The sequence below is a fragment of the Suricata suricatta genome, chromosome 13 (assembly GCF_006229205.1).
Source record: "Suricata suricatta isolate VVHF042 chromosome 13, meerkat_22Aug2017_6uvM2_HiC, whole genome shotgun sequence".
Lineage (NCBI taxonomy): Eukaryota > Metazoa > Chordata > Mammalia > Carnivora > Herpestidae > Suricata > Suricata suricatta.
In genome coordinates this window covers 11,378,215-11,391,451 of record NC_043712.1, presented here as the reverse complement: position 1 = coordinate 11,391,451, position 13,237 = coordinate 11,378,215, and the positions used below count along the sequence as shown (strand labels likewise).

Genomic DNA, 13,237 nt, shown 5'->3' with positions numbered 1-13,237 from the left:
GGGGGGGGGAGGCGGAGTTTTGTGACTGGTAGGGAATGGGAAAGAAGAGAGAGAGTGTGACGAATCTGAGGAACTTGTTGCTGTCTTAGGGCACTTAGAGCACTGTTACTCCCATTCCTTGTAACATAACTAACTAAGTTTATTTCCTCCGTTACATTCATGACATTAAAAAGCAATAGCTGCAGTGGTTGAGGGCCTACTGTAGCCATCACTATTCTAGCTACTTTGCTCTTTTCTGTCTCACATACTTTTCATAGTGATCCAATGAGGATAGTATCTTCGTTTTATAGACCCAAAGATGTAAAATATTTTATGGAATTTTGTGTGAACAAGGTGCATACCCAAGCCTTCTAAGAGTCTCAATCAGGGTTCTTTCCATAGAAACATGCTCCCTTTGTTTGTAGGTCTTTAAGAACATTTTTAGGACTGACTTAAGCAGAATTTAAAATTTTAACCCTTTTGCAGATCTCTTCAGACAGAAAAGGAAACAATTCTGCTGACCAGATTTTTCAAATGTATAGCAGATAGTTTCTGTTTATTCCTGCTGTCCATATGGGAAAATATTTATAGAAAAATTTTTTAAATGTTTATTTATTCTAGAGAGACACAGAGAATGCACACGCACATGTACGTGAGTGAGTTAGGGAGGGGCAGAGAGATAGAGGGAAACACAGAATCTGAAACAGGCTCTAGGCTCCAAGCTATCAGCATAGAGCCCAATGCAGGGCTTGAACTCGGGAATAGCAAGATCATGATCTAGGCTGAAGTCAGACATTTAACTGACTGAGCTACCCAGGTGCCCCTAGAAATGTATTTTTTAATACATGCTTAAAAATGGATTCTTTTTCCTTTCACTAAAATTATCTGATGACTCACTAACTCCTCTTCAGCCTGGAAACCTTCCTACCTGTGGGGATTATTATATTAAGAAGGCATCATATCAGAGAAAAAGCTTAAAATTAGGAAAGAATGATTGTTTTTTGGATTTTAATTTTTAGATATCATTTACTAAAAGAGGAAGAAACTAATCTGAAGACCAGATTTTCCAGCAGTATCATAAGGTGACGATAAGACCAGTTAAGCATTCTTAAAATGATCGAATTACAGAATTTTATTGCCAAAGAGACTGTAGGAGTCTTAAAATCTTTTATGAAATTATTTTATAAATGAAGCTGATGTCTGTATTAGTCAACATCATATAGACAAGTTATTAGCATAACCGTAGTGGAAACCTGGGCCTCTTATTTCTATCTGGGATGTGTGTATATGTGTGCATGTGTGTGTACATATGCAGGGATATGGAGTAAGCCACTATCCCTCTCAAGATAAAAAATATGGAAATGCTTTCTATACTAGAAATCTTCAAGTGCTAAGTCAGGAGACGTGATATCATGGTATTCCCATTATTCCTGGGAAGTGCCACTGGGGTTAGGTGGTGACCACTGGATTTTTCCTTGGTAAAAATAGTTTTCTCTTTGTATTTAGCAAATAATATTTGGGGTGATTCTTTGGCAACTTCTAACTACCCAGAATCTCTACAACTTTCTAACTAATGATTTTAGTATCCATTGATAATCCTTCCCTAAATCAGTTGAGTTCATTCATATATTTTCAACAGTAATGTAACATTACATAGTTTTCTTCTGTTCTTTTAAATTAATGTTTCTAATATAGAATATCTTCTTAATTACAGTAACAGTAATGTATTTTTTGCTTTATCCTTCTTTATTGAATTCAAAAATCGCAGTATTAGGGAAATACCCCTTTTTTTTTTAATGTTTGTTTATTTTTGAGAGAGAGAGACACAGGGTGTGAGCCGAGGAGGGTCAGAGAGAGAGGGAGACACAGAATCCGAAGCAGGCTCCAGGCTCTGAGCTGTCAGCACAGAGCCTGACGTAGGGCTCGAACCCACGAGTGAGATCCTGACCTGAGCCGAAGTTGGCCCCTTAACCGACTGAGCCACCTAGGCACTATGAAATACCCTTAATACAGATCTTTATTTTATTCTTCCTAGCAAATTTATAACAAAATCTTTATTTTAATTTTATAAATCAAAAACTTATGAAATGTTAAGGACAGGTAATATTTATTATGTGTTTTTGAAATACAGATTTTAATTATAAGATTTCAGTGAGGACAAGCTTGTATATTAACATATTTATGATGGGTCATTGATTAATAAACTTGCACCATTTCTACAATCAAGTTAGCCTTACACTGCAGTTTGTGTACAAATTACATTGTACAGGTTTTTTCTATTGTAAATAAAACCTATATTTTAATATCAGTTTATAAGAATTAGTATGTAACTTCTTAAATGAAAAGTTTTCCAAAATATTTAGTATATTCTGAACTTTTCTATAGATGCTCAAATTTTAGGAGAAACATCTATTAATATAACTGTAATACTTATGTATTACAAAAAAACAGACATGTAATATGAAATTGTTTGAGTCTACAGTTTCAAATTCCCATTTGTTGATATTCATTCAAAAAAAATCAGTACTTCAATTAATAATAAAACTATTGAGTGAAGGTTAAGATTTTATGGAACTATTTTTTCCCCTTTGAACTATTCTAGTAAGATTATCAAAAGTTAATTAGAATTTTTTACCTCATTGTATTTATGTTACCACTTGACATATAGTTAGGTTCATTTGTTTACATATTTTCAATTTGGGGTCTTTGGGTATTTTTATTTACCTCTTTGGTGTAATATATGTTTTTAATATTTAAAATATTTATAATGGTACAAAAGTCAAAATTCTGTAAAAATGTACTCTGAAGTCATATTTGCACTCATCTGTTTCTCCACCCAACCTCATAAGTAACCATTATTCATTAGTTTATGGGTTATCTTTCCAAAGTTTCTTTTTGTGAAAATAATAAAATACTCCTACATATTTTTAACTCCTTTTTTAAACAAAAACTAGCATGTACTGTTCTGCACCTTGCTTTTTTAATATATCTTGCAGATCATTCCACAGTAGTTCATAGCGATCTTCCTCATTCTTTTTTTTTTTAACTGCATCTTAAATTTTTATTAGTAGACTCTTTGGCACATGACATGAGAATTTTAGATTTGTAATTTTGTCATATCTGCCAAATTCTCCTCCGTCACAGTTGTAATCAGATATGAGCTGGATATGAGAGTACTTGTTTCTCCATATGTTTGTCATGAGTATTTTGTCAAACTTAAGGATCTGATGGTAGTTTTAATTTCTCCTTTGATTAATGAAAACCAGCAATTTTCATATATTTAAGGGTGATTTTTACTTTCCTATTCTGTGAACTGTCTCTCTCTATTTGTTGCTTTTTGGCCTTTTTTCTCTTAGATTGTAAGTTTTTCCTGTAGTTGAGAGATTGACCCTTTGAGATATAAGTTGCGAATACTTGTCCTCATTTGTTACTTGTCACTTGTCTTGTGACTTAAGTTATGATGAATCTTTTCAGCTTTTTGGCCATACAGTTTCTTCTCTTGTACTTGAAATTTATTGAGTTTTTCCTTTAAAGCTTCTGGATTTTGAGTTATAATTAGAAATGCTTTCTGTATAGCCAATAATAAAGAAATTTACACATTTTCTTCTATTATATAGTTTTTTCTTATATGGTTTCATTTTTCTACTTGATTCATTAGTCTCTGATTCATTAGTGTTTTATTCTCTTCTATGATGTAAAGTATGAGTCTGATTTAATGTTTTTCCAAATGGCCATACACTTTTTGTATGTTATGTTTACTATGTTTTATTATGTTCTTTTCATTATGGTTTTATGTTCCATTCCATGTGTTTTTTAGGTTACTCAGGCACCAATATCACCCTTTAAATTATGTGGACTTTACTATATGTTTTCATATCTGATAGGGCTACCCTCCCTTTCCATTTCTTTTGTGGATTTTGTTGGATATTCTTGTTTGTTTCTCATGTAAACTTCAGATTCAAAATCTATAGCTCTAGAAAAAAAGCATAGGTATTTTTACTGAGGAGAATTGACATCTTAATGATATTTAGTCATCTTACCTAAGAACATGTGATATCTTTCCATTTATTCAAGTCTACTGTGTTTTTCTTACAAGAGTGCTTTTTAAAAAGCTGCTTATTACAGAAAATTCAAACATACACAGAAATAAAAATAATAGTGTAATGAATCCCCACATACTATTTCCCAGCTTCAACAATGAATATCATTTTTAATAGCTGGAATTCTTGACTTATAAGCAAGGTTTAGTTCATGTTTATCTGACTTCAAAGGGCAATGTTGGTCTGGTCAGTGTTATTCACAGAAGGGTTTCTATGTGAACTGCAATGGTGATCACATTTATATAGTCTCTGAGAAATTTTTTTTAAAGGTAAAGAGCTACTGATCTTTGAAGTCTTAGGTAGTATTTAACTAATGTTTCAGATAATAATTTGTAACAAAGCAAAAAAAGGAAATCCTATTCTTTTTAGATATAGGGAAAGAATAATACTTAAAAATAATAATTAGAAATTTAGAATGAACATGTATCATAGATTTTAATTCAGTTCATTAAGTAATGAGGGAACCAGAAAGGTGGTTAAACTGGCTTCACATATTTGGGGAACTTGAGTTTATATAGTGCTTCTTTAAAAAAAAAAACAAAGAATGTCAACAAGATTGCTAGGTTAGAAACAAAACTGGTTAACTTCTTATAGGTAAGTGGGTTATTTTTTCTACTGGACAGAAATCATTTGCTGTCTACCAGACACAAATCTACAGGCTAATATATAACTTTCCACAGTCTGGGTCTTTAATTATAAGTAAGTAGTTGGGGCACCTGGGTGGCTCAGATGGTTAAGCATCTGACTTTGGTTCAGGTCGTGATCTTGTGGTTTGTGAGTTCAAGCCCTGTGTTGGGCTCTGTGCTGACAGCTCACAATCTGGAGCCTGCTTTGGGTTCTGTGTCTCCCTCTCTCTCTGCCCCTCCCCTGCTCACACTCTGTCTCTCTATCAAAAATAAATAAACTTCAAAAAAAAAAAATAAGTAGCTAAGTCAAAATTGTTTATTCATCTAGAAAATTAAATAATCCTTAGGTAGACATGTTGCGGACTACAGTCCATGGGTCAAGTCTGGCCTGGCCTTTGTTTTTATAAAGTTTCTTTGGAATGCAGTCATATCACCTTACTCAGGGTCTGTGGGTGCTTTTGTACCATAATGGCAGGGTTGAGTAGTTGCCACAGACTAGTGACCCCCAGAGCGTAAAAGATTTACTCTTTGGCCCTTTACAGAAAGTTTTAATGACTCCTGTATTATGCAGTGCTTCAGGATGATATTGAAAGGGTACATTGCCACTAACTTGGCCTTCCAGGATTGGAATAATTTTTTTAAGAACCTACATGAACATTCAGATGATAAAATCTGCTCTGCCTGGTATTTCTGTACCTAATGAACCTTTTAATCCCCTGCCTTTCTGTTTTACTTTATGCTTGTACATCTTTCTCATTGGTGTAGCCACCTTTTGAATTATCTTTGTATCTTTTCCTACAATTCTGCCTTTTCTTTCTGCTCTGTGTTTCACTCCCCCCTTCTCCTGTAATATGGGATATTAACATATTAAAATTTGGTACTGGCAAAGTTTAATATTCTCTGTCCTTAATTTTTAATTTAGGTGAGTTCAAACTGCTATATGTTTGCCTCAAAATACAAACTAATTTGAAATAAAAGATTTTGGTGAATTTCATTAATCACTTTCTTGCTGCGCACCCCAAGTTTTAGCTTTCAGTGGAAGAAAAGTTCCCTCCAGCACTTTAATTAAGCTAAACAAGAGGGAAGAAACATGGAAATAAGAGGACTCTCTTAGTCCTAAACTTTTATGTTTTAAAATTTTTAAAAAATACTTATTTTTGAGAGAAAGCACAAGTGGGGGAGCAGCAGAGAGAGAGGGAGACCCAGACTCCAAAGCAAGCTCCAGGCTCTGAGCTGTCAGCACAGAGCCTGATGCAGGGCTCTAACTCACAGGCTCTTGAGTTAAAGTCAGAAGCTTAACCACCTGAGCCAACCAGAAGCCCCTAGAATTTTTTTGTTAATGTTTGTTTATTTTGAAAGAGAGGGAGAACCCTGCCAAGCAGTCTCCATACTATCAGCACAGAGTCCAACACAGGGCTCAAACTCAGGACCATGAGATCATTACCTGAGCTGAAATCACAAATCGGATGTTTAACTGACTGAGCCATTCAGGTGCCCCTAAAATATTTTTAAACATTTTTTTCAAGGATAGTTTCATATAGGAAACCTTGATAACACCATAAAGTAACTTGGAAGCTATAGATGGTTAATGCTTACTAAATATTGGCAATTGCGTAAATGATGGTACAGTCTGAAGACAATAAAATTGCGGAACAAGAGTCCTGCCCAGTAAATAACCTACTTTCCTATGGCTCTTTAAATCTAAACATACATTTTTCTCTTTAGAAAAAGTTACATTCAGTGTAGACATTCAAAGTAATATCTTTTCTCACATCGTATATGAAATCAGAAATGTAGTGCTCAATTAAAAATAATTCTACCACTTAAATGATATTTTTTCATCTTCAAGATAAAACAGAAGGAAAGAAAGAACAATACTGACACTTTATATGAAGTTGTGTGCTTGGAAAGTGAATCAGAAAGAGAGAGGAGGAAAACCACAGCCAGCCCCTCCCTTCGCCTGCCGCAGTCTGGGTCTCAGAGCTCCATGATACCTTCTCCTCCCGAAGATGACGAAGAGGAAGGTAAACTGTAGGGAGACCTTAATTTCTATTTTGGGGGCGGGGGCAGACCGTTATAATTTTGTCAGGGGATTGATAATGTGATGTAACATTTGGAATTCTGTCAATCCATATTTATGAAAGTGTACCATATGCAAAGGAGCATGGGAGGTTCAGAAATGATGAACAAAGGCTCTTAAGATAATTGTAATCAAGTTGGAAAAAGTGAGCATTATAATCAGTACCTTTTTAAAGAGTCTGCCTATGTTAGCTTAGTGTATTAGTACATTTCTAGAGCAAATGTGACATAGCTTCCACCTAAGTATGTGTTCCCATCTCGGCTGATTCATTTTAGAGGGACGGTTTCACTTGCCAAAATGTGACTTCCATACATGATCCTTACACAAAATACATGTATTTAAAAATACAAATTTATGTTTATACATTATTGGATTTTCACACTGGTAAACTTGAAGAATCAACTAGTTCTTTTTTTTCTTCCCTTCCCCCTGATTATATCCATTAACTAATCTGTCAGTCTGTCAGTCTCTGTTAAAAGCTACTGTATAGAAGTGAGAAGTGGAAAGAAGGAGGACAGGAAACATAAAAGTTTGGGAGGCATTTTCTAACTGATAATTTTGTACCAGCACATTATTTTTAAGAGGAAAAAGACTGACTATGATAGAAGGTCATATGAAGCATGTGTTTATGTGAAGTTCATAGGAAGTGTTGTGGAAATTCACAGAAGAGAATCCATTTTTCATTGTGGGGAGATGTGGTAAGGCATTGTGAAGACTAGTCTTGGAGCTGGGGCTTTTAAAGTGCAAGGAGAATTCAGCAGGGATAAATGGGCTGGTTTGGGCACTCCTGGCTAAAAAATTGCATTAACAATGGCCTAGAGGTGGCAAGAATGATTGTTACATACCCATGATTATATTTACTTTTTTCAAGTTAGAGCAAGCCCTGACTTTCCAATTCCCATTGTTCCCTGTAACTTCACTTTTCCTGTGACTAATCAACAGGGTCATTAATATTAATGGCCACCAGGTACTAGGTGCTTAATATGTGGCAGGTAGGTACTTTGTTTCTAAAGTAAAATAATACTTTGTTTATATAATTCTCACAAAAATTCTCAAAACTAAGATGTACTATTATCCTTATTTTGCACATAAGGAAATGGAATCTCAGAAATATGAATTTGCCCAAGGTCACACAGCTAGAAATTGGCAAGGAGGATCTTAGTCTGGTTCTGAGAGTTAGCAGTCTGAGCTCTATTCTGTAATCATCTCTGTGCATTTAGTTTACATAAAGCATTTTGAAGTGCAAAGAAAGCACACGTATTATTTTGGGAGAAGTTAGAGACACAATTTAGTCTTCCTTCAGAGCCAGTTAAATCATGTGTTAAAGCTGGGGAGTTCTCACTGTTTGAGACTTCTCTGTAACTAACAGTCTTGAGATTTGTAATTTACCTTCTAAGTCAACACTGCTTAAGGTGCAAGACCAAGTAATAGTTCACACGACTCTTTTCCCCTTAAACTCAGCAATAAAAGCAAAACCTACCATAAACTGATCAAGACATTCTATTTTTATGAAACCAGAGAATGGTCAAATGATGTATCTGATTGCTGTGGATTTTAATGAATATCTACCAGTTACAAAGAAATTCGGGCCCAACTGAAGGATAACATCAGGTCTAACATCTAGTTGTATCTATAGCAGGCATATATTTTTTAGTATAATTGAGGAGTTCAGAGGACCTCCAGTGACCATTGTTAACCAGACAAGGGCCAGTAATAGCACACCATGAGAGAGTTAGGGTACACTAGAACATAAGCTCTGTGAACAAGAACATATATCCTTTTTTGTCTGAATTGTTTCCCTAGTATATAACACCACTCCGGTATGTAATAGATGCTCAGTAAATATTGGTGGGATGGGTACCCTCACTGTGATCCATTCTTATAGTGAAAAGCTAATGACAGGACCATGGAACAGAAGAAAGCTGTGCAGCCATGCCATCTTTTAATTCTCTAACATAATGTATGAACCCAGGAGACTCATCCTGTTGTCATAGGTTTGCTTCCTGGAAAGAAATGTCCATGATCGTGTAGAGAGGCTCCTTATTCCATGGGACATTGGTGCTCCCAGGACAGGAAGCCAACAGCAGGTATAAAGGGGAGGTTGTCAGAAGCAATATTCTGAAACTGAGGTTGCCCTTTCCATACCCCTGCCTTAGGTACATGGAGTTCTAACACATATTTCAGACTACTGTCCAGATATGTTGAAAGCATCCAAGACAGTAAAAAAGAAATTGGTAAGACAGGCCATCCTGTTCTCTTTAAAGGAATTGTCATCTCTTATACATCTTGGTACATTTTTTTATAGCCACTCTTCTCCAAAGAGTTGCATTATATTGATAATTGAATGAGTGGAGAATTACGTGAGGCCTTAGAAAGTTGGGCCAATTCTGACAAAATAGTGAAGTTGGGGAAGTTTATCTTCATGCCCTTGAGCCTTTCTTTTTTTCTTATTGATCCTCCCATTTGTCCCAAAGGAGGTCTCATTTACATTCAGTCTGTGTCTTCCCTATCTTACCATCAAAAACTGATGATAATGTCCAAAGCATTGTAACGTACAGATATAATAAGTATTATGGATTTCTGAGCTGTCACTAGTAGAGATGCATATTCATGATGTAATCATTAGAGGTATAAAGATCCAAACTTTGTTTAGGCAGGTTAGGCCAAAAAACTTAGAAACAGTATTGGTGAGGACACATGGAAGCAAGTACCACTGTACTCAAAAGTGGAAATAGAACTTTTAGAGCCATTCTAGAAGGTAATTTGTAAGTTACAGAATCCTTAAAATTAGGCATTTTAGCCCAGGATCCACTTCTGGGCACATGCCCAGTGAAAGCAAGAGATATGTTCATCCTAACACTATTAGTAGCAAAAAATGGAAAACATGCCAAGTGTCCAGCAAAGAAAAAATTGATTAAGTAAATGTCTTAGTCCACGTTCCCCTCCCCCCGCCCCGTTCATGACACGTTTAAAGTCTTTCACAGGCCTTCTTTATCAGTGTCACTTTTTTCACTCTTTCTATCTTATAGTCTTTGATTCATATTTGAATTTGCTTTTCTTAATTACTAGAGTTAAGTTTGAAATTATTCATTTTGATCCTTTTTGATATTTTTGTGCTTTCTAATATAAATTAATGTATGCCATTGTAGAAAACTAAGAGTCGTCAAAACATAAAGGGAGGAGGGAAAGAAATCATAACTCCATCACTCAGAGACAATAAACGTTAATGTCTTAGCATAATTTATTCCAGACTATTTTGATCATAACAAAGATTAACTCTTGATATTTTTACTTTATGTGGCACTTTGCCAGATTATTAATGTAAGCACATCAATATGCAATTACATTGTGTTGCCTCATGTATCATAATGTAAACACATGTCAATATGCAATTACATTGATACATCATGTATCATAACTTATTTAGCCACTCTCTGCTCTCCTGTTGTTAGACACTTAGGTGGTTTGTAATTTTTTTTTAACTGTTGTAAATAAGACTAGTACATATTTTCAGAGATAAAGCTGTTTGCTTTAGAAAAGGAAAAAGGATACCATATTTTGAGTCTTAACATTTTATAATTAAATGGCTCTTTTCCTCAGTTGATGTGATGTAGACCTCTATGGAAAGCTAAAGAAAAGTAAAGAGATCACAGCAACATTCTACCTAGGACCATGTTTATTTTCTTTGTATTTATATTTATATGCTAAAAGAGAAATTATGACTTTATGCTCTCCGTGAAATCTTTCATTTTTGACTGTTATGTTTCCATTCATTCATTCTGGCTAGCATAGCCACTTTTGTTATCCTTTTCTGTGTGTTTTGTTTATTAAAGATAATGATGAACCCCTCTTGAGTGGATTTGGTGATGTATCCAAAGAATGTGCAGGAAAAATTCTTGAAACATGGGGAGAACTGCTGTCAAAATGGTAAGTTAGAATAGTTCTCCTTTTCGTCTGTAATTCTCATTTTCTGGGTAGGATATCTTCCCCTAACTACTATATTCAGTTTTGGAACTATTCAATTCTGGAAGCTATCATAGAAACCAGAAAATGAGGTTTGTATCTTAGAGTCTGTGTTTTTAGACATTTTAAGGGTAAGTAGTGAATATCTGAAATCAACTTCAGAGTATCAGAAACTTAATAAATTCTCACTGCTGCAGAAAATATTAATTCAGACGTGGAATATATGGAGAGAATAAATCAGGAAGGATGTCCTTTTTATTGATGCATTTAGGAACCACTGACAAAGATAATACACAACAATTAAGACCATACACCATTATCAGGGAAGTTTGGAGGACGCTTACACAATGCATAGAGCCACCGGAGAGACCTCAGGTAGGATCTTTCCTTACCTGTGTTACGTGCAGCAGAGTGTTATGAGCACGCTCTGTATACTGACTGCTCTCACAGTTACTTTTCCTAATGACACTTGTAAAATTCAGGGCTCAAGAGATAGCTTGACAACATTGTTAAACAGTATCCTATAGACTAAAAAGGATATACTAATTTCAGGTATTTGTTAATAAAACCAGAGATACTCTGGTAAGTCAAGTTGGTGAGGCATTTATGTAGTTTCCTTTTTCCTCTCTATACCATACCAGTGTATGCTGGGGAAAAAAAAGCTTAAAAGCAATGTGAGCACTTTTCTAATTTCTGACTTTCTGGTTGTTAGAGTTGTCATGTGAGTTCCCCATGGGCCTGTTACTTTGGGGTCTGATTTTTCTCAGAAAATTTAACTGTTGAAGCCTTTCACTCTGTTCTTAGAAAACCGTGTTTTGGCATTTAAAAATCTTCCATGTCCTTAAGGAATGGGACTACAAATGGGCATCATCTGCTTCTAGCTCTCTCACATCTCTCACAGTGCTTTACACTTTTGGTGAAATGTGCTCCACATCGGGAAATGTCAAATGTGTACAGGAGGAGAATGCAAACCAAAGCGTGGTTTATCTTTACACAAGTGCTTTTAATAAATGAACTCTGCAGAAGCCCCCCTGGGATATGGTTCTCACTTATATTTGATATTCCTTTAGCAGTCAGAAGACAGACCTGCTGATGCTCTCGTCAACAATTATGTTTTCAGTTCAGTGAATTTAGAGTGTTTGGACTGCTGCTGGCAGGCATTTCATCCAAAGAAAAAGGTTTCTGCTCTAAAATAGAAATGTAATTGAATCTTGACATGGTTACATAACAGTGTATTTAAAATCATTTAGATATAGCATTTAGACTCTAGCTTTTATTGGATGAACTCACCAGCGTTTTATACAATTGCTTGGAATTTGTTTTCCATCAAGTTTTGTTTATTCAGTTTCTGAATTTTTAAAATTACGTCCTTGTCCCACTTCCTCAAATATATTAATTGAGTTTACATTTTTTTAGGTTATTTAAAACTGTTTTTGCTGGTTTGGGTCATATCTTCAGAAATGATAATACAGTTTTTTTCTTTAATTCATTTCATCATTTTTTTCCATCATCATTATATATTTTCTATAGGTAGGAAACATTGCAATATTGTGGAATTTTAGAGCCTGGTAGACCTGGCTTCAAATCCAACCTCTTTTACTTCCAAGCTGTAGGGTCTTGGGCAAGTCACTTAATTCTTCTGAGTCTCTTTCTTCATTTACAAAATATACAAGTCTTTCAAATTGCCATTCAGGATTATTGTAAATTAAAAATAGTGGATGTCGTACTAGTAGTAATAGTAAGAATTAATAAATTTACATGTGCCAGGCATTGTGCTAAGTTCTGTGCTTTATTTCACAAAAACAACCTTATGAACTAGTATCCATTCATGCAGATGAAGAAACTGGCTCAGAGATTTAGTCAGCAATTTTAGTTCGTAAATGACAGACCTAGAATTTTTAACACAGGCAAGTCTGATCCTAAAGCTGGTTTATTTAATTCCACGTTAGATTTTAGTGGCAATATTAGTAGTGGTACCTTTGAGCTCTAATTCTCCAAGTTCATTTAAATGTGACTCTTAGTGGATAAGGTAACTAATGTTGGTATAAAAGAGTATGTTGAAGTGGATAAATTTAATGTGATTAATCACAGAATTATTCAAAAATAATTTTACCAATTTAAGCTAGGGTTAGCAAATCTAGGGTTAGGCTTATTGTTTCTGTAAAGGGTCAGGTCATATATATTTAGGCCATAAATATGTACAGGTCATAAATATTAGGCTTTGTGGCCCAGTAATCTCTGTCCCGACTATGTAAGTCTGCTGTCGTAGGGCAGAAGCAGTCGTACATCACACATAAACAAAACTGGCTGTCTCCAGGAAAGCTGACTTACAGAAACAGGCAGGGGGCCACATGGGCTCACAGACCCTAGTGCCCCAGTCCTTAAATTACATAACAACTGCTTTTGTTCTTCTCCCAGCCCTTCAACTTTTATATGATTTCGTTTCCCCAGCAAAGACAAAACTGTATTGAATTGTCTATAGCGACTAC

The 13,237-nt window shown here is 35.1% G+C and overlaps 1 protein-coding gene across 7 annotated transcripts in view; it reads left to right on the top strand.

Annotated features, from left to right (window-relative positions):
• Positions 1-13,237, top strand: part of RABGAP1 (RAB GTPase activating protein 1) — a 164,097-nt gene that overhangs the window by 58,760 nt on the left and 92,100 nt on the right. For all 7 annotated transcript variants that reach the window (XR_003901839.1, XM_029920012.1, XM_029920015.1 and 4 more), the window contains 2 exons: positions 6,555-6,729; positions 10,619-10,712. Coding sequence is in view for 6 of the 7 variants with exons in the window: in XM_029920012.1 (XP_029775872.1) it covers positions 6,555-6,729; positions 10,619-10,712 (269 nt within the window). In the remaining variant the exon portion in view is untranslated. The remainder of the gene's footprint in view (positions 1-6,554; positions 6,730-10,618; positions 10,713-13,237) is intronic.